Source organism: Dermacentor variabilis, chromosome 4 (assembly GCF_050947875.1).
Source record: "Dermacentor variabilis isolate Ectoservices chromosome 4, ASM5094787v1, whole genome shotgun sequence".
NCBI classification, from domain to species: domain Eukaryota; kingdom Metazoa; phylum Arthropoda; class Arachnida; order Ixodida; family Ixodidae; genus Dermacentor; species Dermacentor variabilis.
Window position 1 is genome coordinate 151,965,363 of NC_134571.1, and position 16,520 is coordinate 151,981,882.

At 45.7% G+C, this 16,520-nt stretch overlaps 1 protein-coding gene across 2 annotated transcripts in view; it reads left to right on the forward strand.

Moving 5' to 3' along the window:
- LOC142578016 (excitatory amino acid transporter-like) overlaps positions 1–8,718 on the forward strand; it is a 70,301-nt gene extending 61,583 nt beyond the window's left edge. For both annotated transcript variants that reach the window (XM_075687442.1, XM_075687443.1), the window contains one exon: positions 8,522–8,718. In XM_075687442.1, coding sequence (XP_075543557.1) covers positions 8,522–8,675 — 154 coding nt within the window. In that variant the 3' untranslated portion in view covers positions 8,676–8,718. The remainder of the gene's footprint in view (positions 1–8,521) is intronic.
- The last annotated feature ends 7,802 nt before the right edge of the window (positions 8,719–16,520 follow it).

The window sequence follows — 16,520 nt, forward strand, 5'->3', positions numbered from 1 at the left end:
TCTACCTCTGCAGAATTTGAGGCTCCAGTCTCAGACGCAACGCTTCCACCTCACGCACACTTGCCTCAAGCGCTGCGGCGTGTTCTCTCTCCGCAGCTTCTCGTTCCCTTTCTGCTGCCTCTCAAGCCAATGCCCTTTCCTGCGGTTGTCTCACCTGGCGCTCCTCTATTCAGTTCTTCAGCTGCGCTCCTGGCAGACTCAACTGAGTGCCGATAGATAACATTCCTAACTCCATGTTAAAAAAAAATTATGTGCGCAAAAAAACGTTAAAAATTTCTTGTTGAATTTTTTGGTCACCAAGAAATTTTTCTCTGAATAAAGGAGATTAATCACCAAGATTATCCAGCCATTGAAAGCAGCTACCTTGCGTCAGATGTCCCGTCGCGAGCCCCAGATAATATCCCGACTCAGAGTCGGTGCCGTAACTCCCCCTGAGTATGAGATAAAGCGATGGAGTCTGGCGCTTGGCTTTCGGGTCGTGAACGAGACAAACGCCTGATGAAATCCAGCAAACTGCTGTAATTTTATTCGATCTCTAAACAACAAAACAAACTGGCCCTATTAAGTTGGGGATGTGAATATGTTATACAGAAAAAGCACGAAAGTGACGATTTCAAAGAACCAGTGTAACAATGTAGGATAATTACGATGTGCAATCGCAATATCAAGAATGAACTATATATGTCTATCGGTACAAACTAAATTTCTAAATAGCAATCGAGAAAGCATATGTATTAGAGTCCACAGTCCAAAGAATCAAAAGTGACATACAGCAAACCGGGCGCGTCGGCAGTCCGTCCCCACCGATGCGGCCCGTAATTTCCTTTCGATGTCAGCGCCTCGACGGCAGCGGTTGACTCACCACGGTGGCTTGCGGTGTTCCGTGTGGAAAGGTGATGTCGGCCCGGTAGTTGCTCAGCGTTCCTTTATCGTCCCCTAAGCAGACTCGTGAAGTGTCGGATGGGGTCTTTTTTATAAGCCTCTCGAGCCGTCGGCGTTCACTTCTTGCCGTCTAGACGCAAGCATAGATCATACACGCGCACACTGGTTTTCGCCGTAGTTGAGACTCCACTGGCGGTCACTTTCACCGGCAGTCAATTTAATCACACGCAAAATAATAGCTGCGGATGAAGACCGCTTCAAGTAGGCTGGGCGTGCTTCCATCCTGGTTCAGACTCTGCCAGCGGTCACTTTCACTGGCAAGTAATTTATCAACGCACAAAACAACAGCCGCAGACGCGCCCAGGTTCGCGAAGCCTGGGTATGTCGCCACCTTGGTTTCGGCCTTACCAGTGCTCACCTTCTCCGAATGCAAATAACTCGTCGTGCTCTGGATGTACAAAAGATCACGTTCTCTATCGTTTACTCGAAAAGGCCCGGCACGTAGGCTTGTGGCCCGTTCTTTGAGAAATGATGCGGAATAGGCATGGATACTTAGTAGGCGAAGGGGTGGAGAATTGATAAATAATGTGACTTTTCTGTTAGTATTATTTGCTTAAGACATCTGTTGACACAGCTCTCCTATTTTTTTAATAGCACGGTGCATTTCCAGCTCTGAGAACGTTCAGCTGCTAAAGGAAATCAAAACCGCTCATTCAGAAACAGTGATACGGCATTTCCTTGAGCATGTATTCGTGGAACAGCATTACGTGAGCGCAAGAATACAGCTCGCCTGTTCGGCTATTATGATTGATATCACTGGTACACCTGCTTTTTCACAGTGCGTCGGGAAGTCACTCTTGCAAAAAAAAGGAGCGCCTATGACTTGGCAGTTGCAGGAGGCTGAACGTTACGGGATACGCAAAGGTCCGAGCATTCAAGGAAAGACTTCCGCTACCGTCGACGTCACTTGTCCTTCCTTCACTTGTCTCCTTTTATGAATGCAGACTGGCTAGCTTGTGTCGGCGAGTGGCATTACCTACTCAAAGCCTGACATTGGGTATCATGCTGCCTTGTCTTCTTACCATAAGTTCCCCGCACTTTTAGCACTCTTCATGGTGGCGACAAGCTGACGCTGACTAAGATCCGAGCAAGATGGGAAGGAGAGTCGAAGGAGCGCGTTATCGCAACCTTTCCTCTACAGAAGACAGCGGCTGAATATGGCCTCGTGGCTCCATTACCGCCGGAGCGGGTAAAGGAGGTGACCGCATTTTCAGTTGTACGCATCGACTACTGTGGGCCCCTTTATTTTCGTTTAGCTGGCTACTCGTACAAAGCCTGTATGTCTTGATACTCTCTGGCTCACTCTACCCACCTCGAGCTGATATCACATTTTAGTGTGATGATCAGATTTCTTGCCTGTCTTGGGTTGGTCGCTTGAAGTGCTCGGGCAACGTTGTATTAGGACTACCATGCATAGTGCTGTTTGGCGCCGAGGTTCAACGCTACGAGATTATGCCACCACAATGCGCATACAGTGAAAGTTCGTAGGAAAATGAGCTTCCTCCTAGGGCGCATTGTGGCAGCGCCTTTTAGATCCACCAAAGACGATTTGAAATTATTCCTTGGGCGCATCAGCCTTCGACACAGAAAGCACAGTGGCGATATTATGGGAGGTTGAAGCCGTCAGCCATTGCAGACTCCTCACGAATTATGATCACCTGAACGGGTTGCAGTGATTGCTCTATTTTCCAGGTTCTGCTGGAAAATACATCAGTTACCATGCCGGCTAGAAATACTGCAACAGAAACATCGACCCGTTCTATGCTATGACGAAGTGCTGGGGCCCTGTAACGAAAAACTATTCCAATATGTGTCAATTCCAGTCTCCTGACTTCATATTTGCGTCACCACCAACGCAAGCTCCGGGCGGTCACCCGCAGGGTTGTATGAACACACCAATAAAACGCTTTCCTCGTTGATAGGACGTCCCTCTTGTTTCCCTGAAAAACGAATAACATTGCCCACACTGAGTGGCTTGTCGTATGTAATTGGCTGATAAGAGGCGAGTAGAACGCTCAAGTGGAGAGGGATTCGATGGGGCAGAGCCAGGAACTGAAAATCGATAACCGGATGAAGAGGGTGGTGCCACTGTCTGCAGTTGGTCGGTTTTCCCTTACTTACCTTGCGGTGGCTGGTAGAAAATTGCGACGGCATGCAACGGAAGCTTAAGAATGACGCTAAAAGGGACACTCAGCAAAGAAGAGTTTGCAGAATGAGGTGGTAAACGTGCCGAAAGCGCTCCAAAACGTTACACAGCCACGCAAGAAGTTTTATTATGCGCAAATACACCCATGCTCTCCGGCAGGTGCGAGTAGCCAACTCCTGAGCGATCGGTGGCAGCCGTATTTTATTCGTTTCAGAACGGGGTAGCCTGCGGCTATTCAGAAGAAAATTCTGTTTTGTTCGGCATATTAATGCATCTTTAATGCGTACACGTCAATTTGACGCGGTGAGTTTTCGCGGTTTTGTGACTCGCGTGATAGGCAGGTGAAGTGGGTGCAGCCCGAAAACTTTTTACCAATAGCCGGAGGCTAATGGCGAAAAGGCGTCGAATCAGAAATAACTGTTTGTCTTTTCTTCGTCAAATCATGCATAATCAGTGTGTACACATCATAATGACATCATCATCATCATCATCATCATCAGCCTGGTTACGCACACTGCAGGGCAAAGGCCTCTCCCATACTTCTCCAACTACCCCGGTCATGTACTAATCGTCGCCATGTTGTCCCTGCAAACTTCTTAATCTCATCCGCCCACCTCACTTTCCGCCGCCCTCTGCTACACTTCCCTTCCCTTGGAATCCATTCGGTAACTCTTAATGACCATCGGTTATCTTCCTTCCTCATTACATGTCCTGCCCACGCGTAATGACGAGGGAGTCATACTGACATGTGCACTTTATCGGGCGACCACGTTCCGCCGCTTAACAAATGTAATCGCACAGTGCGGGAAGTGCCTGCATATATCCAAAATTTCTGGAAGGTTATCGATGCTTATATCCGGCTGTCTGTTGTCGCCGAACGTTGTGTTATCTAATTCCATCGCGTGACGCGAATGGTGTAGAACTTTGTGGAAGGCACGCGGGTCCGAACGATTAGTCTGGAACATTCGACGACTGATGTATCAAAGCGGACGCGCTTGACCCGCTGATCAGATTTTCAACGATCGCCGACCGTGTTCGCCGCTATCGTTGTGCTATAAGTGTAGCCTGTTTTTATGGGCACAGGTTCGCCCAATAAAAGTTAGTTGTGTCTTTCACAGTATTTGCTACTGTGTTCTTCAACGTCACCGCCACGTGACATCTGGTGGAGGTGCTTTTCGTTCAGGTACTGGACGCCCCCGACAAGCCGTTATCGAAGCCCGGACCGCAAAGAGAACACCGACGTATTCTCGGACCTTCGAGCAAGCCGCCGTCTTCAACAGCTGCCCCCGGAGCACGGACTTCTACCTGAGAAGACCAAGAAGTTTGTGGCCAAGGCAAACCCAATGGCGGCCCCAGCGTCCCCCATGGTGCTGCAGCAGCCCAGGGAACCTCCAACGTTCCGCGGATCAATATTCGAGGACCCGGAAACTTGGCACGAGACGCATGAGAGGGTCGCTGCATTTAATAGCTGGACCAGCGACGACAAACTGCGACATATCTTCTTCGCATTGGAAGACGCGGCCAGGACGTGGTTCGAGAATCGAGAAGCCACCTTAACGACGTAGTACCTGGGGCATTTAAGCGCGGATTGTCTTCGTTCACATTACAAAACAACCTGCTCGTAAAGAAGAACTTCTCACCAGTCCGCGCCAGCTACCGTCTTGCTGTTCCGTCAGCGCTGCGTCCAGAAATACTGTACGCCCTACATGACGATCCAACCGCTGGGCACCTCGGATTCTCCCGAACGCTGTCGAGGATACAGGAGAGGTATTGCTGGCCGCGTCTGACCGCCGACGTCGCTCGTTACGTCAATACATGCTGAGACTGTCAGCGACGCAAGACACCACCGACAAGGCTAGCAGGATTACTACAGTCGATCAAACCTTCTTGCCGAGCATTTCAGCAGATCGGGATGGATTTGTTGGGACCGTTTCCGGCGTCAACATCCGGAAATATGTGGATCGTCGTGGCGACGGACTATCTCACCCGCTTTGCTGAAACTAAAGCTCTACCGAAAAGCAGTGCAGCCGAAGTGGCGAAATTTTTCATCGAGAACATTTTGCTGCGACATGGTGCCCCAGAATTCCTCATCACCGACAGAGGAACAGCGTTTACAGCAGAGCTCACCCAAGCCATCCTGCAGTACAGCCATACACGCCACTGGAGGACAACTGCCTATCACCCGCAGGCGAATGGTCTCACAGAGCGCCTGAACAAGACCCTCGCCGATATGCTTGCAATGTACGTCGACGTCGAACACAAGACATGGGAGGCGGTCCAGCCGTACGTAACCTTTGCTTACAACAGGGCGGTGCAAGAAACAACACAGATCACGCCGTTTAAGCTGGTTTACGGCCCGAACCCGACGACGACGCTCGACGCCATGCTGCCACACGTCACCGACGAAGATAATCTTGACGTCGCGACCTTTCTCCAGCACGCCGAAGAAGCCCAACAACTCGCCCGCCTACGGATCAAGAACCAGCAGCGTACCGACAGCCGTCACTACAACCTCCGAGGACGCTTCGTCGAGTATCAGCCCGGTGACCGTGTTTGGGTTTGGACCCCTATACGCCGTAGAGGGCTGAGCGACAAGCTTTTGCGTCACTATTTCGGAGCGTACAAGATCATCCCACGTATTGGCGCACTGGACTATGAGGTCGTGCAGAGGGCATGTCGCTGTCACAGCGACGCCGCTCACGATCTCAAATTGTCCACGTTGTGCGACTCAAACCGTACTATCAGCGTTGATGAACTTTGGGACTTCGCGTAACTGATTTTTGGACTTTGTTTCTTTTTTGTTATGTTACTTACGTTTAATAAGTGTCCTTTTGTGTTTCGCTCTCCTATATTGTTAGCATAGGGACGATGCTATTTAAGAGGGGGGTATTGACACGTGTACTTTATCGGGCGACCACGTTCCGCCGCTTAACAAATGTAATCGCACAGTGCGGGACGTGCCTGCATGTATCCGAAGTTTCTGGAAAGTTATCGATGCTTCTATCCGGCTGTCTGTTGTCGCCGAACGTTCTGTTATCTAATTTCATCGCGTGATGCGAATGGTGTAGAACTTTGTGGAAGGCACGCGGGTCCAAACGATTAGTCTGGAACATTCGACGACTGCTGTATAAAAGCGGACGCGCTTGACCCGCTGATCAGATTTTCGACGATCGCCGACCGTGTTCGCCGCTATCGTTGTGCTATAAGTGTAGCCTGTTCTTGTGGGCACAGGTTCACCCTATAAAAGTTAGTTGTGTCTTTCACAGTATTTGCTACTGTGTTCTGCCACTTCACCACCACGTGACAATATCAGATAGGGACGTATGGCGGTTTTTGTGACGTCACGGAACAGACAGGCAAAGTGGGGTTGGTAGAAAAATTTTTTTTACCAATGGTGCAGGGCTGATAGCAGAATTGGAATAGAAAAGTTTGGAATAGTTTTACGTTATATCGCCCTTGCTCAGTGCAGGCAACTTCTCACCATGGAACTTTGGCAGAGATGGAAACGCGCATACCCGTACATGCTCAGAGGAGCGCTCTACCACTTGAATTGATCTACACCACAGATTCACGTCAGCGACGATGTGATCGTGCAGTGTGGGAAAATTTTATCTACGTTCTTGAAACTAAACTTGGACAGGTGACTTCGCTGCTCCATAGTCGAAATGGAGTGGTCAGAGACTGTTCCGTCGTCTTGCGAACGGCAAGCGGTTCAACGTACGGTACATAAGTAGTCCATCTTGGGAGCTATCAGATTTAAGTCTTATTGCTCCCCTCTCTCCGGAGGACTTTTGAAATCTAGAAACTAAGCACAAGTTTGGATTAAGCGCGGGACGGAAAAGGGCGAAATGTTGGCATGAGCTAACACTTTTCAAGAAAGGATGTGTTCGGAATGGCATGAGTCAGTCGTTCAAATATTCACGGCTGCTTCTGATGTGCGATGCTCTGTCAAAAGAAGCCGGATGAATGTTGGCGGTATTTTGAATAGCATTGAAGCAATGTAGTGACAGGCCGTTCTACCGCTGCTGAAACGCGAACTGAAGTGCTTACTGAAGCCTTGCTCCGTTCTCGTGCTTCGCAGTGGCTCCCAAGCATTCCTGCGTCTCTGGCATTTTGTTCTTGTTGAGTTCTTAGGTATTCTCATTCCAGCTCAGCAGGCTTCATCGTCATTCATCGTCATAATCGTGATCAGCATATTGTGTCCATTGCAGGACGAAAACAGTATCTAATCAGCCCTGTTTTGCGCCAGTTGATTCCAGCTTTTGCTTGCACATTTCTTAATTTGAACACCCCATCTAGTTTTCTCTGATCTTCGGCTGCACTTTGCTTCCCTTCGCACCCATTCTGCAACTCTAATGGTATACGCCAGTTTTCTGCACTACACATACATGGCCTAGCGAGCTACATTTTTTCCTCTTAATGTCAACTACAATATGGATTATCCCGTTTGCTCTCTGATCGACACCGCCATGGTCTTGTCTTTTAACGTTGAGCATAACAGTTCTGGTTCCGTCACTCTTCATGCGGTCCGTAACTTGTTGTCCAGGTTCTTTGCCAATATCGAAGTTTATAACCATACGCTGCCCCGTAGATTCAAATTATTGTACACTTTTATTTCGACGAAAGTGGCTTTATGTGTATTGGCGTGTTAAGCAATCAGTGCGCTCAGTACGAGCGCTTCCTCTTCCTAAATAATACACCTCATATGAAAGAGGTCCGTGTTTTGGCGATGTTTTCTGTTAGACAGACTGCAAGAAATGAGATACTCTTTCTTCTATATATTCTCAGCCAGCAAGTGTACGTTCCTTGAAACAATGGAGCAATAGTTTGGGCCACTTGGTGGTATTTCATGACCGTAGCATTTTGAGCAGAAGCTGGGGGTTGATGAGAACCAAACAAACGCAACGCAATGGCTCTTGCGTTTGTATCTGTCGTATCACTGTGTCCTTGCGCACATGCCTACCGCTTACCGTGTTTGTTGCGTGGCGAAATTTAAGTAGAAGCACGATGTTGACAAATCCACCATAATTGATTGTCCCAGCTGGAGCGCTCCACTAATAGAGTTTGTAAAATAAAGTGACACATAGAATTTCCCGATACCAGTGATGGCTGGTATTGAAGCGACTGCAGTCTCAGCAAATGGCCAAAACAAGGAGTGGCAGAGCCCGTTGGCAAGTCAGGCGGAATATTTGAGAAAAACACAGCAAGGGAACACTGTGCTAAAATAGGTGCATTGAGTCTCTGGCACATATTTTTATCGAAGGAAACACATCGTAATACATTTAAATTTATTCGCGCGTTTTCTCTGTGGCATCGACTATTTCCCGAATAAGGGGGCTGCTAGAGCCCTTAGTGTTTCTCTAAAGAGTGCTTATTTATGCTTTCGTTCAGACCAGATGTGCCCTGATACGTCATTTACTTCGATTAACGCAGGAGACGGATGTCCTTTGCTTTGAACGTTATAACCGATACTGTTGTCGCAAGTGGTACTCAGTCGCTGTGCCGGGCTGCGCTCAATGCAGTGAAAACTCCGGACGTGGTCTCAGAGATTGCAGGGCCCGATGACGCTGATGGTCAACCCCAGTAATCGCCATTGTTGTTTGCAGTTTTTTTTCTAAATAAAGATGGTTTGTATGACCGAAATTCATAATTTGTTTTACACAATGCACTTTAGCAAGAAACAGCATTTCGCATTTCTTATTTGTTTGTGCTTCATCTGTGTAAGAGGCGCGCCAATGTACAATCAGATAACTGCTTTATATACGAGACCACGTTAAGGGGAAGCTATATATGTGGGTCTCGATCCTATCAAAATTATCGGGAAATGAGCAAGTTTTTTTTTCTTTCAGCAAACATTTCGCCATCTGTGATGAGGATTCCTCCGTTTAAAAGAAAAACATGAAATCTAGTGAATTTTAGTAGCAAATTTTAGCTTTAGTCTGTCAATTCTGTAAGAAAATAAATGGGGAGAATCGCTTATTTTCAGAAAACAAAGCGAGCAAATTTAACCTTGTAACTCGGTAATAAAAAGTATATCACAATTTTGTGAAGGGCACCTCATAGCACATTTAGGGCGGACAACAAGATGGCTTATACATAGCTATAAAATACGCCAGTAATATGATAGTAGGAATTTAGCAAAACTCTTGTAAACGGTGTAAGAATGTTACGTAATAAATTAATTCCTATATACATATCAAATTTCTCCACTTGGGCATTCTAATGGGTGCAATTTACAGAGCTGCGATCTCTGTTCTTGGTGCAGAACTACAAATCTTTGAACATCGTGATTCATTTTCTTAGACTTTTCACTTTTGAAAATTTGTGTTAGAGTATTCAAGTAATAAATTAACCTTACGTTCCCACCAATCACTAAAATTTAACTTCTTTTTTTCTCAAGTGCAACAAATGTCGGTAAAGTCGGCACAGTGGTTACTACAGAAAAGTTTTTGAGGGTTTTACAGGTGTTTGAATAGGCAGCATTGGAGTTGCGTCCCAGCTAAAGTTTTATCTCACGTGCATGAATATCGCCTTATATCACTCAAACCTACAAGGCAGCAGATTGTACTAATGCGATTAACGCCAGTTAATATGTTCTTCTGCCATCACAGAAAGAAGCCGCTGTGCGGCTTGCCATACGACGGGTGTGCGTTTGTATTAAGTTAGTGCATGTCAAAGGTTTCATTTAACATGAATCAGCGACATTTCTCAGAAGTTGCGCCGTAAATGATGAGTCTCAAATCACTTCAGTATGTAACGTTTTTACGTTACCTTAAAGAACAGTGAATTCATTTAAGTTTTCATGCGACTACTTTCATTACGTAGCATAAAATTTCATTCTGTAGCTGGAAACGGCGCCTCGCTAGTTCTAATTGTTAGAGCATCGCACGCATGGTGCGAAGACGTGTAATTGTTCCCCACCTACGGTAAGCTGTATTTTTGATCCACTTTCATTACCAGTAATTTATCACTCCTATAATTCAATTAGTAAGTACAAGTAATTTTCCCAATGTTGTCCTTGGCGCCTTTGTTTTTGGCTTCGCATTATGTGATTAATAAAAATCGGGCCCCTCGGTTAACCCCTTCTTCTTCTCGTTTATTGCAAAACGAGGGTCTCGAATCCGGCAACATTGATGCCTTCAGGTAGCATGAGGGGGTTTATTGAATAGTTTTTCCTTCACCGAAGAAGATGACGTACTCGTGACAGATGACGTACTGCGGCAGATAGGATGTTCCACATCCGCGGCCATAATTTGTGAGTGGTGGCACTGGCTAACACTTCCAATGTTAGGCGTCGTAGTAAAAGATAAATAAAGAAGAAAGTGGATGGGGAAACGGCGCCGCGGTAGCTCTGTTGATTGGAGCATCGCATGCGTAATGCGAAGGCATGGGATCGTTCCCCACCTGCGGGAAGTTTTTTTATACACCGTCATTGCCATTTATTTCTGATTTCTTTGATTCAATTAGTAAGCAAAAGTTATTTTTCCTATGTTGTAATTTGCGTATTTGGTTGGTGGCTTGTCATAATATGATTAATAGAAATCGGGCCCCTCGTTTAACCCCCTTTTCTTCTCGTACTTTCATTCTAGCCCACATACGTTCTGTTGAGATCTCATTACCTCTATAACCCTGTTAAATCTATGATATTGTTGTAAGAAAGCTTTGAAGAGGCCATCTTTCCATTCTTGGCATCGAAAAAATTACCCTCATTCTCAGGTATGTGCCATGGCGGTTGATTGGTTAGAACAGTTTATGTATGTCGGTTCATCAGTTGGTATTCTTCATAGCCAGGTAGCACAAAACAGATAGTACAACCTTAGCAACACTATTTTGCTGAATGGAAGGAACCTTTTATGAAGCCACGAAAGTTACACCGAGACAATCATAGCCCCAGAAAGATTTCCTATATGTTTGCTGATATCCGTTTGATTATAACCGAACAAGCAAGTAACGAATACATATTTGAAACAAAATAATTACTCCGTATATAAAATGTTTTTGCGAAATGAGGAAGAAAGTCAAATTGTATATGTAAATGCTTCCTAATACAAAAATGAATGGTCGTTTTATACTGTCGCCACGAAAGCGCACTGGTCCTCTGTTTGAAGTACGGATGCACGGTTGCAAAGCTATGCTGCTTACAGCACCAAAGCAAGCTAATTTAGCTAAAACTTTTGGATCCACCCTTCACAGAGAAACGCCGGCGTCAAAGAATAAACTTTGGTTTACAGGAAACCATTGCCACATGTTTAATTCGTCAATGCTTTTTGGAGCTGGCACATGTTTTCCTTCCTCGCTAGCTTTTTCTGCTCACTGGCCTTTCTTATTTTAATTTCGGGTGCTGCGCGGAGGTTGTGTTTCGGGTAAATATTCAATGGAACAAAAGATGAAGCGAATGAAAGCACTTCACAGTTGCAGACAATTTAGTCAAAGATTAATTGAGATTATTTGTAATGATCCACGAAATTTCCCCACGGAATTTGGTGGACACAAAATTGCAATACGCGGCGCTGTAGCTGGTACGTTGACGGCAATAGTACTTAGTCCTTCCTAGTTCTCAACCTCTCGGGTATTTCCGTATGTCATTGACCGTCGGAAAAAATGACGGCTAGCGGTCATACGAACGTGATGGAGGAAGTGCGTGAATTAAAATGTTGATGTTGGCGACCGCAATATTGGACATATTGCTAAACTCCTTGCGCGTTGCAAATAACGAATATGCAAACTAATTCGCATTGAGCATATTCCTGCGGAGCCGCGTCACGCATTACCTCTGCCGCCCCTGTGGCCAGCAACTTGTGCTAGTTTTCTTTTCGTTGCTACTGCATTTCATTACAACTTTTATGCGAACCATCGAAAAGAATAAATATCATTACATGTTGACAGTCCAAAAACCAAGTAGAAGAACCGCCCACCAAACAGGAATGAAGTTCACGACTCCCAAGCTAGTGTTTCACGTTGCAGTGCAATCGCTGTACGAACACCGCTGCATTCGCCCTAATGATATTGATATGCACCTATCAAAGTGATCAAAATCCACTTAAAAACCGGAATGTGCACATAGAGAAATGTTATTTTTCATTGCCTCATCATCTATATTGTCGCACTAGCGCTGAAGAAAGAAGAACGTGGAGTAAGAAACGTCCTATCTCAATTTAGTGGCATGTTCCTGCAGTGCAAACTTATGCACTATATTGCCCACAAACACTAGACAACTAGAATGCTTGCTAGGGTGTACGACATTTATTTATGACTGACACCCCAGACGTACAAAATGCCTTGTAACCCAGTCTTTCGCACTCATCCGGCGATAGAAACAAGCGGCGCCTACCACTTCCAAGAAGATAGTACCATGACTGCTATTTATTAACGGTAAATAAATATTAAGCAGAAAACACAGCACTTAAAGTTGTACTACAAACACCATTATAACAATGGCTGAGCGGGGGCGGCGTTGTCTGATTCATTTAACTAGTGGATGCGGTTACCCACCGCCAACTTATCATTCTCGGGAGCAGTGATTTCAATTGGGGACATCTTAAAAACCAGAATGAAAATATTCAACCCAGTTGTCTCAAAATGAAATTGTTTCAGTAGAGGTAACAACGGCACATTAAGCATAACTGCATCTTTAAGGACATTCTTGTTTTCTATAACTTGCACCTTTATAGAACGTTGCTTGAGCCAACAAATGCACCCGCACGAATCGATAATTGTTTGGAATCGCACGCGTTCCGCACACATTACGAATGCTCGTTACACTTTTCCACAGCGTTATATTCTATCCCTACTACCATTTTGGATGCTCCCTGACGTAGGTCTAAATTTAGTTCTGGTATGTTAAATAAACACAACAACAAAAAAAAACAGTCCGTCGCCTGCATTTTCTTTGTACTCGAACTGCAGACCTACTGATTCCCAGTCGGAAGTTTCAGCACTTGCCACTCCGCTATTTCGTTTTTCTTTATTTTCCTCTGGCTAGAATTCAACATAAAAATACATCGCCTAAAGAATGTGCCGGTGCCTCTAGTTGCTTTATTAGTCTGACGCTATGCACATGATTTGCCGCATTCATTTCTAGCAGGAACTCTCAAGCTGCACTACTTCAGCTACCATGGGAATTATGGTTAGTGCATGTATTTGCCTTACCTTCGCGCTTGTAGATGCAGACGCTCTTGTGGCTTTGTTCTACTCTTGATCTGCATCCCCGGCCTTAAATTTCAAAACACTTTACCCTATTTTAACTGTAAAAGGCGACACGATTCTGCGAATACACATACTGGCTTCTGCTTCCAGCTGTTCCGCCTCTTGAGGTGGCCAAATCGAAGCGCACCGAGTGTCTCAATACGCTGGCCGGCTCGCGGGAAGTTCTTAAGTTTGCAATACGGTCCTTGTCGACGCATGCGTCCGTAGCGTAATGTTGTCGATATCACGCTCATCTACTAGAAGCCCTGTGTTGGAATCCCGCCGTTAGACAACTTTATTGAAGGTGTTTTAAATATTTATAACGTAGTAGTTTGTTGCAAGTGATGACTTTGCACAGTCACAAATGCGAACGAAGCCAGAAGGACGAATTTAAGGCTATTTCACGTATTACCTATCATTCCAAAAGCAGCTCAACCGCCACGTTTGCAGATCCCGTAGAGAGCAGGACCACATTTTCCTCGCTTGGCTGTAAAAACAAACATGCCATGTGGACCCACTGTCACTCTCCACTCCATCAACTCTGACCGAGCCGTGGTTGTGTTCTGGCTTGCGTTGATTGCGTCAGTGTTGTGCAGCCAGACGTTGGAGCTCCCGCTGTGGAATTCTCTGCAGGCCACGCATTGGTGCATTCACATGTTTGAGCTGAATGAACAGTAAGGGTAAACATAATTTCATCCGATCCTTTCAGTGGGCGCTGCGAATGCCGATGGTTTTGCGTTGGTCTCATGTAACCTACAATCGAGGTGCGACGCCAGCCACGCCGCTGTCGGGGTTTCGCATCGCGCACGTTGTGAAATGTGTTGTGCTGGCCCAGATTCCTACTGCGCACCATTTTGAATGAGCACATATGATGAGATTGAGCGCATTTGTGTCGGTGAATGCGTCGGCTTCCGATGAAACTGCACATTGTATACCTTAAACAGCGCTTATAGTTCACTATATGCGATTATAGTTTTCAGTAACAGTTTCTTTGAAATTCGTCGTACCTGGATTTAATTGGCCTAACTGCTGATCTTCCCTGACCTAGGTTGCGCTACAAGAATGGCTTTATAGAAAACGAACACTAGATACGAAATATAAACATGATGATCTGTGTTTGTAATCGCAGAAATTTTCTGCTGCGCTTGATAAGCGGGGTGTATGATTATTAGGAGTTGAAAGTGTTTTACAAATGTCTCTTGTTTAAAATGAAAAATGTAGCATTGCGGTTTAGAGCGAAGCTGTTTATGGCGCGGTTCTGACGGATCTCTTCTGCGGAGACATAGACCAACTATTTTTCATTCGTAGGCCGATGGCGGATATGGTGTAATGCCGGGCCGAACCTCGGTGGAGCAGAAGCAGGCGTTAAGCACTCCCCATACGTGGGCTGATTCCAAAATTAGAGCGATACCGGGCTGACCGGTGGTGGAGGGTGAACCAGGCGTCAAGCACTCCCACACTTGGCAAAATCCCGAAAATGGTTCAATGCCGGGCCGACCCGCGGCGGAAGGGAAATAGGCGTTAATCACTCAATCACTCCCCATACATGGGACAATCCTGAAGATAGAGAAATGCTGGACCGGCTCGTGGTGAAGTTGAAGCAGGCGTTAAGCACTCCCCATACGTGGGCCGATGCCGAAGATAGTGCAATGCCGGGCAGACCTGCGGCGGAGATGCAGTTCGCCATTAAGGGGACAACATTCGCAGTTCGCTGCTCATCCTACTTCACAGAGTGGGAGGGCAGGGATTTTCTTGAGCTTATAATGGAGCACTACATAAGCGAAGTATTATCATTTTGTGTTCCGTTTTACTCACAAAGCTGTAAAAAAGAAGCAACCTGACTAACCTGCGTCCCGATTGTTGGAGGCTCACGCCGTTCATCTGCAGAAAAAAAGCGGCAATGCAACACAAGAATGTGTGCTTTAAGTTTGAAAGATGTGCAATCTGATAATTCTATCGCGCAATCTAAACCCAATTTCTTTCGAAATTTTTGTTCTTATACTCATAAAACAAATTATATTTCAGAGTGGTAACAATTTAAAGCAGACGCGTTCTCGTGTTGATATGAGATTATAGAAGTGCTTTCCGGGAATATCTAGAACTGATGCATGTCAGAGAAGGCGCCTACAAGCTACTGTATGATACAAGACGCTACAGCAAGGACATACCATAAGAAGCAGAAAGCATGCTGGTGGTTCAAAATGAATTGCATAGTTGGTTAGAATGCGTACTTTAAGCGCTTTGATATCATAGTCAATTGCTCAAACTTGCTGTTGTTTTTTTAAATGACTCCATATGGAGATGTATATATGATGAATCAAGCACCATTTGGCTCACTAAGCATTGTCGGGCGCCCTACGAGGCTAATTATGACAAATGAGTTCAGGGGAAAACTTTAACAGCGACTATTTATTTTCACTTCTTGCGAGCATTTGTGTTGGACATCCCCTGCAAAATGTGCAAGCTGCCCCTATATTTATCGCAGTTCGTGCTTTTCCTAGTGACGGCAGGTGCTACCTTGTTCGTGACAGACTTAAACAGACTACCTTGTTCGTGACAGACTTAAATGCCGGAAAATTGACACTTATCTACTAGGCGCGGTGGTCGCTGTGCTGTGCATATGACTATAGGCATCATCGCTTGTGGTTTCTCCAACGCTATCAGATCAGCTTGTAGTTAGCCCTGTTCGGGAGAGTCACTGTCGTGGTCTCGCCCACTTGCTGTACGTCTGCATAATGTGATTATTATTCCCGTTTGCTATGCATCATAGCAAGTGTGTTTCCACGATCAAACATTGCGTTCTTAGCACGATTTAGCACAGACACCTATATAATTCTTCTATAGTTTGTACTCAAGTAAAGCAAAGGTTACTTTGTCATAGCTTAAGCTAATGACGGTATTGAGATCAAGTCATGTACTTTTACTGAGCAAATCTACAAAGGATGAACCCTTTGTGGGGCAGAAAGTCTTACCAAAATGAATTTTGAGAGGGTGGGGGGCAATTCGGCAAATGTCCACGTAGTGAACACGTCCACTTCGTATGCTGCTCGAGTTAGACTGGCTGAGCTGGGGTACGCGTGAGTAGGAGACAGGTGCCCCCAGCCAGTCAGCACTTCAGCAGCAGGCGATATGAACATGTCTACTACGTGGACGCTTACACAACAGCCCCCTGGTAAGTTAGACATGCCGCAGATTATGATGAACTTGTGCTGACTACCTAAAAACTATATTGAATAAGAGTGAAGTT